The sequence below is a fragment of the Daphnia pulicaria genome, chromosome 5 (assembly GCF_021234035.1).
Source record: "Daphnia pulicaria isolate SC F1-1A chromosome 5, SC_F0-13Bv2, whole genome shotgun sequence".
Classification (NCBI taxonomy): Eukaryota; Metazoa; Arthropoda; class Branchiopoda; order Diplostraca; family Daphniidae; genus Daphnia; species Daphnia pulicaria.
The window spans coordinates 2015886-2030179 of NC_060917.1; the positions used below are offsets into that span (position 1 = coordinate 2015886).

A 14294-nucleotide genomic window follows, 5' to 3' on the forward strand; every position below is an offset into this window, starting at 1 on the left:
CTTGCACTTACAATCTCCTGTTCAATGTCTTCCGTTTTCAAATTCCCGGCCAAAGTTAAGCTTCTTCTTCAGGGAGGGGAGCACAGTTTTGATCTTTGAGCTTTTGACCGACTGGGTGGGTAGCAATAAGACAACGCTGCACTGTTCTTGTACATACTAGGAAAAACTTCAATTTCTCAGACAAATAATCTCCGGCTATTCTTCCCCCTTCTAGTACACGGTTGTAATACCGGCTTAAAGAAAGACTAAAAGGCGATTACGTTCGTGAAAAATTGAAAGCCAGTGGAAGGAGTATATCAGCGAGTGGCAAGTCGTCAAAAAGTATCGCGTCACATAATCCAGCTATACCTTCACGGATGTCGGATATGAGATCAGCGAAGACAGAAACTCAAGTTGGTAAAAAATTTAAAAGAAATGGGTAGACTCGAACAACTCCCGTCTCAGCCTCTCCTTCTTTAAAAATAAGGTACAAAGGAGAAATCACTCCAGTGATTGGGTAAAAGTATGCGCAAAACTTTTGGAACAAAAACAGTTGGGGGGGATACGAAATAAAATAAGAGAATAAGCTTTTGTTTGTTCAACGTGATTAGAATGCGGTTTTTGGGGTCTGCACCAGCTGTTCGTCACGTTCGAAGACGTTGGGGGATCACCATCCGTGAATGGTGTAAATAACCTCTCATCCATGATGGGAGTGTGTCATCACACGCAACCCGCATTATCCGGACTGTGTTCCAGACTTGTGGGTTATCGATCACCAACCCGACAAATTTTTTCTCCATTTGTACTACTACTGATAACGGGAATCAGCGCCAGCAGTGCTGCACTGCATATGCCAAGTTTTTTACTCACGCCCACAACATCACAACTTATTCGCCTCTCTGCGTGAATTGTGTGGGTGTTGGACGTCTGTTTCACATTATGCATGTTCCCATTTGTCCTCATTTTTACTCGTGATTGTGTTCTCGCATTTTGAGCGGGTCGCAAACGTCGGGTTCCGCACGCAAATCGAACGAAAAAACCGGCGGCCAACTTCGACAATAACCAAAAAAGATGCTCAACACACTCGTGCTGCTGCACTGTGAGTGTTATTGTTGTGTCGGTGGAATGGGTCGTATAAAAGGAAAAACAAAAAAACGCACTCAGCGTGCGGGAAATCCCGTATAAGAAAAAAAAGGCGAAATAAACTTTTGAAGGAAAATAAAAAAAAGAGTGGCCGACAATAGAGCAGCAGCAGCAGTAAGCCACAACAAAGAGTGAAAATGGTCTTAAAAAGATTTCTCAAAATTTCATTTCCTTTTCACTCCTTTTGATAGCTATCGAGAGAGTATCAAAAAGAAGGATCTTTTCTTCTTCGTGAGACATGCACGAGCACTTTCCTACTTTTAAAAAACATTTCTCCGAAAATGTTTGGGTAGCGTCTCGGGAGTTATGACGACGTGGGCGCTTCCCAAAAAAAATGACGAGTTGATTTAAAAGACGGAACTAATTGAAATCGCATTTCAAGAGAAATCCTATTCCGACAATCCTATTTTGCGTTGAGGTTGTCGTGAATTGATAATGGGTTTGGCAGTGACATTAGTCGCCTATTTATCCAGAAACACGAAGTGATTTTGGCTCGCATTTGGGCCTGACGCCGACATCTAGCAACAAGCAAAGGGACAAGACTCATTTTCTCCTTGGTTGCGTGTTTGTTTGTTTTGTTTTCTGGGTTTTAAAAGAGAAAAGCCACGCTGCGGGTTGGTTGAACGGATGCTAGATGGCGACTGGCAACGAGACGAAGACCGGGACGTGGCCCACCCTACACGCCCTGCCGACTCCCGATATCGATTGGAACCTCGTATCGAAAATGAAAAAACGTGGCACGCATACTCCCCAACAAAGTTTCCACGTCGTCGTTTTTTTGTTTGTCATTGGCCTCCGATTTTGGCAAACTTTTCGTGCCGTTGACAAGGAAAAGAGCTTGAAAAGGTATCGCTTACCCATTGGCCTGCGACTGGTGAGCGAGTTCCATGAAACAGGTGGCGGTAGGCTCTCCATGGACGACCTAGAACAAGCAACGCTGTAAGCTGGCAATTTCGGGACTTCCGACACACATCCGCTCCTTGAATAATCAAAAAAAGTTGAAGAAAATTGATTAAAATCACGAATTGAGAAAAATAAGCCAATCAATCAATCAAAATATCTGTAATTTGATCGTCACCATTGGCTAATCATTTGATTGGATTTCACAACCATCGCCCCACGCATGGACAAACCGACACCTAATCCGTAAATGGATTCGTAGGCACAATCCATCAATCCATCCAAGTAAAAAAGCACAAAGGATTCGTAAAGAGGAAGTGAATTCTTCTGCTGTCGTTGCACAACTTAGTTCACTTTTTTGGTTAAACAATCGGCAGTCGAGATGCTCTCGTATCAGAGAGCAAGTTTGGCTGCTGCCTTCACAGTCGACAGACGATTGAGTGACACAAGTTAACGAACCACTTATCCGGTCAGCCTTATCTTAACGACTAAGTCCCGACAGGCACAGCTCACGTCTATAGCCAAAAAACAAGAAACGTTTCAGTTACTCGACGTAGCGCAGCGCTGTACTGGCAGCTGCGTTCCCAATTTCCAATCCAGTAGACACAACAACAACAAATACAATTGAAAGAGAAAATGATTACGATAATAATGATTATTATTATCATTACAAGTTGGGGTCGAACACGATAGCTCGACGGATGTTTTCGCTTAGTCCAGCGTTATTTCCCCGGGTAGGAATTGATCGAAACACGACGGGGGAAATAAATAAAACTAAAAAAATGTGTTTGTTGTCATGGGAAATGCACGGGCGAGTTAACTCATTACGGTCACTCACTCACAAGCCTTATTAGGGCCGCGCTATGAATCTCCTTTTTCGTATCTATACACTGCGCGAAGGTGAATTGCGTCACTCTCTCTCTGGCATCTGCTGGCTCGATTTGTATTGCGTACGTGTAGATTTCTGGCCCATCTTTTCCCTGTCGAAAGAGTCGAACTTTTGCGTAATAGGATCGCGAAGCTGGAGGGTGAGTGCACGATAAGACTAAAATAATCAATCACAAAATGTTTGCATTGCACTCGAGTTCATTTCGTCGCAAGTTGCTCGTTGAAAAGCAAACGGGATTGTTTTCGTCGATAACTTTTTGGCCTAATTATTCGAATAACTCTCGTGAGTCTGCCAGTCGGGAGCAGCCAGTGGAAAATTGAGGAGACGGAACGGGACGAATTTCGGCTGCCATGTCACAGCTGCTCTTTCAAGACAAGCCAAAAAAGAGGAGCTTGATAGACGCCAATGATAAGAATATCTGACATCTCGACGAGGTAAAACGAATTAAGAATGAAAAAAGGCCGACGTTTACGTGCGAGTCTGGTCCCGGCACATCACGTGAACAGCACACACGAACGAAAAAAGCGACGGTAGAAGAAAAAAGCGCTTGGCTTTTGGGGAAGTTGGTTTCTCATTTTTGCACGGGCCGGTGAGCGCCTGGAAAAGGTCGATGTCTCGTCCGTCGTCATGGTTGCTGTTGCGCCAATGTTAACGAGGTGTTTTTTCTCTCTTTTTCCTTTCATGTTCTTTTGCGCCGACCAAAGAGAGTCCCGACGGGAACGTTGCCAATCAACCGAGCGAGCCAGACACACTTGATTGATTGGAAAATACTTCATGACGAAGCCAGTTTTATTACTCGCTCCGTTTCCAACTTTGGCACAAGACAGAAATTAACAAGAGAGAGAGAGAGAGAGATTGAAATTAAATGGGTTGCAGAACAAATCGAAATGAGAGTGAAATAGAAATGATTTTCATTTTCTTTGGGTCGAGCAGTCCGAGCTGACAGGGCCAATTCCTTTGACGAATGGCCCAATCTCTCCAGCAAAACGTGTCGGGAGCTAGCCATTTTCCTAAACCAATCAGAAAATCGTTTTCAAGTGAACGTTCGCCTTTGCATCTGATTTTCCACCCAATCAACCGAAACGGGAAAAGTTTTGCAATCACCGCCAGCGCCAGATTTGACGCGGCGAATTCTCGGAAGGCGATCGATTCCGCCAAGTTCACGAATGTATCCGACGTGCGGATGCGAAAAAAAAATAAGCAAATGGGTTTCCTGAACCCAATTTGAAGAAAAAAGAAGAAACAGCCGAGTGGATTTTAAACTGCGGTTTGAGGTTATTCAAGTATATCGAACGTTGCTCCCGTTTTAGTGAAAGAAAAACTTAATCATTAAATATGGTTCGGTCAAATGCCCTTGACGATTTCAGCGTAAAGTGACGTCAGCATAAAAACGTCTGCTGCATCGAGTTTCCTTTTTCTTTGGCTGCTGGCACGCCTATTTGACGACGGTGGCAATCACGTTTGTTTTATTAGGATAATTGATTCAAGATTCACTTTCCGGTCGATATCAAATTACTACCAAGAGTTTCCTCCTTCTGTGCTGGCCCAATCAGTTGGAGTTTCCGCTTTCCTGTTTCTTTCTCTCCCTCGTTTCGATTCCCGTTTTCTTGTTACCACGTCCATCTAACAAATACTCGCATTCTCTCGCCTTAAACATCGAGAAATACACGTGTGTGAGCAAGCTGTTTTCTCAAGGCATTCCGCATTCTCCCAGTTGTTTTTGGGTTGTTTGTTAAAAAAGAAAACAACAAATATTTCGGGTTGTTTGCTCCCGACCCCTATGGCGATCGACCTCCGGCATTGAATCCTCCCTTTCCCTTTTGCTTTTGTTTTTAAAATGAAAAAATGTCTCGATCGAATTCGGGGAATGTGAATGGCAGTTTTTATTAACGAACGGGGCAATTGTGATGATGCGCTAACAAAGTCACGTCCTTTCCGATTCAACACTTTACCAATGACCGACACCACCGCAATAACTAGCCAAAGTCAATGAGAACAATCTAACAGTCGATTCGGGTGGGCTAGCGTGAAAAATAAAAAAAAAAGTGGAAAAAGAAATGGGTGGAACGAATGACAAGCGTTTGGAGACTACATGGGGCTTGGCAAGGCCGTGCGGGAAGTTGTGTTAATCAACTAATCAGGTCAAGCGAATCCGAAGGCAACAACAACAACTAAAATAGCCGAGCCATAGGCGTGGGCGTCGTACACTTTTTGATCTGTCCAGACATCTACGCCGATTGCAAGTCGGAACGTACAACACAGCGAAAATAAAAGTAATAAAATCAAATAATGGCCAATTCCCGATAGTGGCAACATGGAGGAAAGAGGACGATCCTAGTGAAAGTAGATGGGGCAAATGGCCAAAGACACTCAAAACTGATAGGCAAAAGGATCTGGGGAGAAAAATACATTTGCATCGATTTTTGTTTCCACTCCATTCTTCCTGCTTTTACTTTCGTCTCATCTATTGATCTTTTTGTCAGTCGTTCACTCACGACTTTTCTTTTTAGCTGTTTCTGGCATTGTTTTACGTTTTCAATACTATCGAGCCTATTTACAACCTACTTACTGTATACTTTTAGACAAAAATAAGTACACTTTGATTACCTAATTTTGTACTATACTATACTTCAATTCGTTATTTTACTTTACAATGTACATCAGCTTCAGCAACTTAACCTTTCTGGGATCTTTATCTAATTTCTGCATTACATCCTACAAACAAAATGTGCTAAAAATGGAGAACTTACTGGAAAACTGGCCAAAAATATCCAAACGTCCATTGCCATCTTCGACACGTGGAAGAAAAAGAGCGCGAAAATGGACAAATCGCGCGACGACCTTCTCCATCGACGAAAAACTCAACAATGAAACCCTGTCACTGGAGCTGTGTTACAATCCAAACAATTAAATATGATTTTAAGTTTTTTCAAAGCTAAATACCACAAAATGCTTTAAATAAAACAAGAAATATTTTTAAAATAAAAATTAACAAATATTTCTGGAATTAAACTAGAAAAGAAAATTATTTCGATTAGTTATAAATAAATTGCAACACAGCTCAGTTTGATTCGAATTTCGAATTATTCGTCGATATGGAGACACGTCGTTTCCAATAGAAAGAGTTGGAATAAAGTACAGTCAAATAAAAAGTAATGAAGTGAACCCATATAAAATGTATGCTATATCTTTATCGGACTACGAGAAACCATTTGGGGATGACGAGCTTCTGATCGATTCAATTTCTCCGTGTCGAAAGCTCGGTAAGCTCCTCTTTATTGTTGTTGAATTGCCAATGCGCTATAGTGGTTTTGTCTCCTCTCGTTGATATTCCTAGCCACGGGCAGACAGGAATCAAATGGAAACCCACTTGTTTTTCAAATCCACTCCGTTTCTCCTTTGATCGATGAGGGAAATGTGTTGGGTCGGCTCAGTCAAATTCAAAAAGGAGCTGCTGCTGAGGGGGGAAAATGCTGGCGAACGATCAGCCGGATAAAAATTCGGAATCCACTCAATCCGTCGAGATAAAACTCAAACACATTTCGCTTTTTCTTTTTTTCAAAAGCAAAATGCAAATAAAATGATCCACTCACCGGGGCCAACAAACATAAAAACACTTTTTGTTGGATAAATTCCCAGTTGGATCTTTTTGATCAGAGTGGCGGCGGCGGCGGCAGATTCGAATGACAATAACAGAAGCAAAGCGGAAATGTTTCCATGGCAAACGTCCCGTATGCTAGATAGTCGACGTGAAAGGGGGGAATAGAAAAAAAAATCGAGTTCACTAGCGAGTACAATAGTAACCAAGTCGTGGGCTAACTGGCGCCAGCTATGAAAAACGAACCCAGGCGCGTCATCATTCCCCAGTAGCGACCCACTTTATACAGATCGCTGCAGTCGGTCAATCGCTAGACAAAATAATTGACGAGAGCGATTTCATCACCGCCACAACTTTCTTATTTTTTCTCTTAGACTCGGGCCCACCAGTCAATCACACAAACACGTCCAACTAGGTCGTTGGCTCGAATCCATTTGACAGCCCAACTCTGATGCGAGAGGCCCTGCTGCTGTTGAACGCGCACTCGGCTGAGTATAAATTCGACGCAGTCGTGACGTGGAGTGCTGGAAACGATGTTTCGCTCAAAGCTTTGGCGAGCTCATTCGGCTAAGCTCTAATCATCGATCATGACGTCACATGTCTACCGTGAAACGGGTTCTCTTATCTGCCAATCTCCGCCTACCCGAATCCCCAACGTAAATCGTTGCGGCATCTCTAATTGGGTGCTAGAAATGGCGTCGTTCAAACACCCGACCAAGAGGCTAAATTCCTAGTCTCAACGGAACTCTATGGATGGGTTATATAGCCGGGAGAGATGGACACAGATAAGAGTTTTCGGCTGGTCGGGTTCACTGGGGCCGTTCACTGGTGGTCCCCTCTATTGGATGCAAACAGAGCAGCAGCAGAAACATATTGATAGGACGCACATATACTCGTCTTTCCTTCCTCTTGTAACAAGAAACTATTCGGGATAGAAAGAAGGAAGCGAAAAGGAATGAAGCCAGCACACACGCACTCACGAGAGCACACATGGGACTCTTCTCATCACTACTACAAAACCGTGATCCGCCCAAATCACGATCGAGTTCTTTTCTTTTTTCGTTGGCCATAAAAAGAGACGACGGTATAGGAAAGGTAAAATAGAAACGCATGCGCACGTCCCTGGGGTTGGAATATTAAGATATCAAACAAGGTAATCAGAATAAATCGGGGTTTCTCTCAGGTAGCCAGTTTCCAGCTATAAGCTTTACGTCCTCCAAGAAACCAAAAATAAAAAAAAGGGCTTTGGCTTATTATTCTTTTCGATTTGACCAGATAAGGTAACAGCGACCTTTATTTTACTTCTCCACTTGTGTTTCTTTTTCTTTTCTTTTTTTACTCCCTCCACGTGCAAAGGCTTCCAAAACATTTTGAGACGATGAGAATCGACCATTTGAATTTACCGCGCACCAATCCTTTAACGACCGCGGTCGGAGAACGACCTGGTAAACGGACCATCAGTTGCCACGAGATTAACAAGCCAGCAGGCAAGAGGAATGATATCAGATGAGATCTACCAGTGAGCCGGCGTGAGAGATAGTAAGAACTTGTATCACCGAACTACTTACAAGGAGACCGACCGGGCGACGTGAAAGAACGCAGCCAAAGAATGTAATCACATATAAGCTGGATGCGCGGAATGAGAATGGATGATACGTCGTCTATACTCTCGCCGGAGCAGAAGAAGAAAAACAAAATAACTGATTCACTTATTCAACTCTTGACTTTTTCTCCGACTAACAACTTGGGCGGCAGTGATTAGTTTTTCTCGGAATATTCCAAACTTTTCGTTTGGGTTTTTGTTCTTTTTGTTTTTTGGCCTTTCCCCGATGTCCTCGACGGCTCCGGGCGCTCGTAGAAATGAAACTTGATGCGTAACAACAAGGAAAGAAGAAAACAACCTACGCGCTAGAAAAACTGGGACTAGATGGGAAAAAACAAGATCGCTCTCCTCCCTCGTTCCAAGATAGACGTGGATGGATGGATGGAATCATGGACGGATGAGTAATTTTTTCTTCATCTTACACGTTTTCCACATTACACTGGCGCTGTTATTTCTTGGCTATCGCACCCAGAAAACCTTGCACGAGCCACCCCAAAAAGGACTTTCTAGTCAGCAGCACTCCTTCCTTTACCGTTGGATATCGGATGAAAGGAACAAAAAAATTGAATCCAAACCCCCACTTTCCACTCGATCCAGCTGAAATCTTTTGCAACAACTCGACTTGGTTTTATAAATTTGAAGGGCAACTTTGTTGTTGTGACCGAATGCGATCAGATTCTTTCAACTTCGAGTTGCAAAGTCATCGAAACCGTCCCGTACATGGCCCGCCTTATATTCGTTATTGCAAGGGGGGGCTCAGTTATATTAGACGCGAGCGCGTGAGTGCGTGTGTTTTTCTTTTTCAGGGGAATTTCTCTCAAAAAAGAGAATAGACTAAAAAGCAGCAGAAAAGAATGCTACATAAAACTGTGAATATTGTTTTCATCAGGATGCCTTGACCTAGAAAATCCCACCCATTTTATACAACGTAACGGTGGACACACGGTCGTGATGGTGGCACCACCACCACTTCCAACCAACCGAAATTACACCACTTTCCCCGGGCCGCGTGAGAGAGTCACAAGTTCTTTTTCTGCTGGTTTTTTTTAGACTTATTCAATCTTTATATTCGCTATCTCTCTTTCGTCTATTACTGTTATTATTATTATTATATTTTTGGCGTCGTTACTTTTTGATTGATCCGGTTTATGGTACTCATTCACGACGTTTCCTTTTGAATTTTCGTGAAAAAACATCCATCCCGACGACGTTGGACGTGTGCTTTAATTATGGAAATCAGCACCGTTGAAGGTGGCGTGTGGTAAGATTAGATGGAGGGGGGACTAGATCACACACCTGCTGGTTTTATTTGATTAGTTTTTTCTCTCTCTTATTCCTTGCTTTTACTCGTTTCCTTGGCTTTTTTTTCCTATTCGTCTTTTTTCTTTTTCCAGGTCAGGTGCAGTTGGACGTTCCCCTATTTGGTCATTTACAACGCACCCGTGTCAACAGTTGTCTTCGTCATTCACTACGCAAAATACAGCTTTTTAAAACTTAGACAAAAAATGAGAGAAGAAAAACTCGGCCATAAAAACATCGTGAATGTCTCCTCCCATGTCAAAAAATAAAATAAAAATAAAAGAATTTTCCGACTCTTTTTTTTTACTTTTCTCTCTTCACCTTTGGCAGTGCGGCTTTTCTTTTATTTTACTTTGAAAATACCAAAAAAGATGGGCGTGTTTCTTTTGTTTCAAACCTCAAATACTGTCCCAATGGACGAATGAAGAAAAAGAGTTATGTTAGATGTCTCTACCTGTGTCTACCTGAATTATTATCCTCCCCTCTCTTTTTTTTTAACTTTCTGGAAAGGTATAACGAAAAGGATGAAGAAGAAAACATCATCAACTTGACAAGTGACAGGAGGGAACAAGTTCACTTTTTGGTTCTTTGGCCTTTTTATTTTCAACAAAATGTCCCGTTTCTCTTCTGAACTTTTCATTTAAAAAAACGAGAACAAATGAGAAAAGTTTTGATGACTTCTCGTTTTACGGCCAAAGCAACAAAAAACAACAACGTAAATAGAACAAAATTAAAATAGCGAAATGTGATGAACATACAAAGAAACCCGTTTTTTTCCAACGAAATATATAATAGTAATAAATGATGATATTAAAACAAGCCAAAAAAGAAACAAGGCCGTTTTCTTCTATGGTGTTGAAAATAGGCGAACACTCAAAGAAAGAAAGAAGCCATAACAATTTCAAGTCATTGCACTTTCGACATTTGATATTATAAGGAGAGAAACATTAAAACAACAAAGATTGCCTAGCATAATAGATACGAAGCCGCTTTAAAAAACCAAAAAGGAAAAAAAAACACGCCCAAATCCCGCAGGATAAACAATTACGTTTGGTTTGCACAAGATAAAAATGAAGATACCGAGAATTCTTGTCATGTCCTGCCTACGATTCCGCCTCCTATAGCACGCACGTCACACGATAAAACCCAATTGATATTATAAAACCCCCGGATACGATCAAAGTGCTTCCCAATCTAAGCGAGGGGGAGAAAATAAAAAATAAAAGAAGCGACTCACAAATAATCGAACCCGACAACAAAATAAAAATACACCATAAAGTATGACTACTACCCCCAAAACACCCCGCCGATTGAAATAAACAACCGAATTTGGTCGACCAAATCCTCTTTTCTTTTTCTGTTGCTCAGGTTTGAGTTTGGTTTGTCGACGTGGGTGGGACTGGCATTTCTCATCTCGTGATATTATTGCGGGCAATATCGTGACTCAAAAGCGAGGTAAAAGATAACAGACGGCGTCTAATTCAGTCAACTTTACCGAAAAACAAAAATTGCGCAATAAAGTTCACACGGCGTGCAGCTAAGATTCACACTGAGAAGAGTTTTTAAAAAGGGATCAAGCTTCGAGGTCGAGTGTATTAAATTAGGCACTTACCTAGAGGCTTGCATGGCTGCCAGCTATGCCAATAACTTGTGCCAGTTGGCCGGTTGTCTCTCTCTCTCCAGTGGAAAAGAAACAAACAAACGGGTTAAAGCAGACCAGCAGCAGGCCAGCTATCTAACGAATGTTATTATTTCGCCCTGCCGACCGAATGCTCGATCGACTCTCAGCAGCAGCAGCAGCTCGAGAGAGGCTTTCACTTGCTGGCCGACAAGTTACTCGTTTCGTCCAAGAGAAAGATGATCCCAATTTCGTCTAATCCAAGGACAGCAAGAGTTGGGGTTTGTCCTTGTGTAAGAGCCGAGGCAATGTGTGATGTCTATATCAGACCGAGGAAACGTTGGGCGGTTTTCATATAAATGGTGGAGAGAGAGAGATACACACGGGGCACCGGACACATGGAAAGACGCACACACACAAACTGTCCGCCGATGAGATGCAACACGCGCACGTCACGCACACACACAGAGCAGCCTGAACCTTCCCCCCGTTATGAGCCCCGCCGACACGACACACTACTGCTGCATAAGAAACCAGGGGCGTGAGTGAATGAGAGAGAGATGGAGCCAAGTTTAGACGGTACGAGGCAGCACCACTACCGCCAGGCAGATACAAAAAATAAAAATAAAATAAAAATTCCTTTTTTCTTCTTTTTTAAATAAAATTTGGTTTTTATTTTCTCAAGTTGGAATCGTCGAGGAAAAGAAATAAATAGGAAAGTGACGCCCAAGTTTCAGAAATAGTTTCCGACATCAGAAACTGTGGTGGCGGCGGTGATAGCGGGTGGTGGATGGGTTCTTCTTTACATCATCGCCCATAACCCACCCCGATGGGGGTTATAGGACACACGAGAAAAAGGAAGGAAGGAAATATCAACCGTGCCACTTTTTTATTTCCTTTTGATTTCACCGGTTCTTTTTTGACACGTTCAGAACGACAAGACCAGAAACTTCTCCTCAAAATAAAATTTTTTTAGGAAATAACTTTTCCCGTTTTCAAAGTCACGGTCTCCTGGATAATACACAACCACACGGAAGTGCTACAAAATTCTTCCTCTTATTTTATTATTTTGGGTCGCTCACTCGGCGTTGCGTTTTCTTTATCGGACACGCAACGTGAAACTGACAAGCTGTGGGCCGCTCTATTATTCACCAGCGTATGAGGTTTAGGCAGGTGACTCGACCGGATTCGTGTCAAACTTTTTAGTTGGCCGGAAGATGAGACGAATGGAAACAAAACAACAAAAATTGTAGGGGCTTTGAACACTGGCACTCTCTCACATGTAAGACAAACAAACACACACAAAACACGCACACAGATGGTCGGAGGGTATATAAATACGGCTGAATAAAAACAATGACTGAAAGAGGGGGGAACGAAAGATAACGAACAGGACGAGAGAAAATGGAGGAAAACAAAAAACAAACAGTCAATGTTTTTTAAAGAAGCGGGTATAATCTAGCCGAATGGAGAGGAAAAAAACACGTCTCTCCACCTCTAGTCCTGGACTTGTACTAAGCTTGCTAACAAAATGCCCAATCCTTTTTCCATGTGTATACTTTGTGTGTGTATAGTTTTATAGTCAGCTGTGTGGTGCTGGTGCCGTGGTGCGGCGCACCAATGGAACTTGTGCATGCCAGCGATGTTTTCCTTTCTGTTTTTCTTTTCCCTCAACGTTGTTTGCATTTCCATCTCTTTGCATTTCATTCCCCAGATGGACTGTTGGAATCTCTTGGTAGAATGTTGATTCAAGTTCATCATCTACGGCAAAGAATTTGAGCTCGCGTGTAATTATTGGGTATAAGGTCAAATTTGAAGCTTGTGGTTTCATCAAAAAAGGATTGCAATCCTCAAATATTGCTCATCTCATCAGCGATAGTGCGTCGTCGATATTTATCACACAAATCTCTCAGGGCGATAGATAATCTTCCTGGGAGGCCTCCTTGGAAGTCTGTCGTACTCATTTCGTTCTTGTGTGTACACGTTATACGCAAGGCAATCAAAAATGGCTTTGCGCTCATCCTTGACTATAATTGGGTATCCGAATGATATTCCATCTATCCATCAAATTGATAATCAAACCTTCCGTTATACGAGATAACGCAGACAGAAAAAACAATCTCGAAAGGAAACATGAAACGGGGTAGGTACCGTGATGATAACGATCGCTGACGGTGGATATCAGGTGTAGTATATACATAATACATTTTTTGATTATCAAGAAAAATAAAAAATTTCGGCTTCCTAAGACTGTCGGGAAAAATCGTAAATGGTTGGTATAAAATCCTGTGAAAACAGTTTTGTCGACCGCCGAGTTTCAAACTATGAACGCATCATTGGGCGTACTATACTCTGAAGAATTAAACTCGGGGCCGTCGTTATTTTCATCGGGTGTTGCTATAGAGCTACGGCTGGCGTTGTTGCTGTAATAAAGGGAGAGGCAATAGTATACCCCCGGCCTGGGCTTTTACATTATGTAACCACACGCAATCATCACATACGGCGACGAATGGCCCCCGGGATGAAGACTCTCATCACGACCGAAAACTGAGCTACTAATAACCGAGAGGCGTCTATCAACGTGTGTGGGATCAGAGCCCACCCAAGGGCGACAGCGCCCATATAATCTGGTGACGGAGGCCAAAGTCGACCGCAGCAACGTGTGAGCCTATGGCGTACCGTAGATTTACGTCCGTCGGCGTATAATGAGTTGAAAACTCATAACGCAAGATGAACGTCTATTTGGAAAAAGATAAAAAAATCCCAGGGTGAGACATTGGCAGCTGAAGAGCAATTCATTATTCCAAGCGTTTTTGATGACGCAGTAGACGCTATAGTTGCATCATTTCCAGTTCTACATGCGTAATTTCATGTAACCTAGTTCGCTATAGTCTGCTTTGGGAAATATTGAAATATTAATAGGAGCGGATGTTCATCGGGTTCCAGAAGAGATTTCACGTGCCTAGGAGTTCATTGTGTTCATCCTCTCTCGACCCGAAGTTGCCAAGTTGGTTCAGACGACTAAGGCAGTCATTAGAGAGTCTAAAATCTCTTGACTGGCTCAGTATAGTTTGCTATCAATCTATGATTACGGTCTTTCAATAGTGTATGTATGCCTCCCTACCGTCTTCTCAAAATCCTCATTTGTTTTGTTGAATCCGTCAAGCTGCGAGCTCAGCTAACAGACTGGCAACTGATCAACATTCATGGACTGCGCTTCCGTATGGCCAACACAGCAGCTGCCTGGCAATCAATAAAATCATTG

The 14294-nt window shown here is 42.5% G+C and overlaps 2 protein-coding genes across 6 annotated transcripts in view; both read right to left on the minus strand.

Moving 5' to 3' along the window:
• The window catches only part of LOC124340828 (dual 3',5'-cyclic-AMP and -GMP phosphodiesterase 11-like), a 38330-nt gene extending 25794 nt beyond the window's left edge, over positions 1-12536 (minus strand). Inside the window, exons 1-2 of one of the 4 annotated variants that reach the window (XM_046793538.1) lie at positions 11024-12536; positions 1980-2101 (exon numbers count right to left, since the gene is read on the minus strand). In XM_046793538.1, coding sequence (XP_046649494.1) covers positions 1980-2101; positions 11024-11037 — 136 coding nt within the window. In that variant the 5' untranslated portion in view covers positions 11038-12536. Of the gene's footprint in view, positions 1-1979; positions 2102-2200; positions 2518-5661; positions 5798-11023 lie in introns of those variants that run through there. The other 3 variants (XM_046793541.1, XM_046793536.1, XM_046793537.1) reach the window with 3 other exon arrangements.
• Positions 1-14294, minus strand: part of LOC124341273 (probable endochitinase) — a 168064-nt gene that overhangs the window by 48688 nt on the left and 105082 nt on the right. The gene's annotated exons all lie outside the window — the stretch shown is intronic.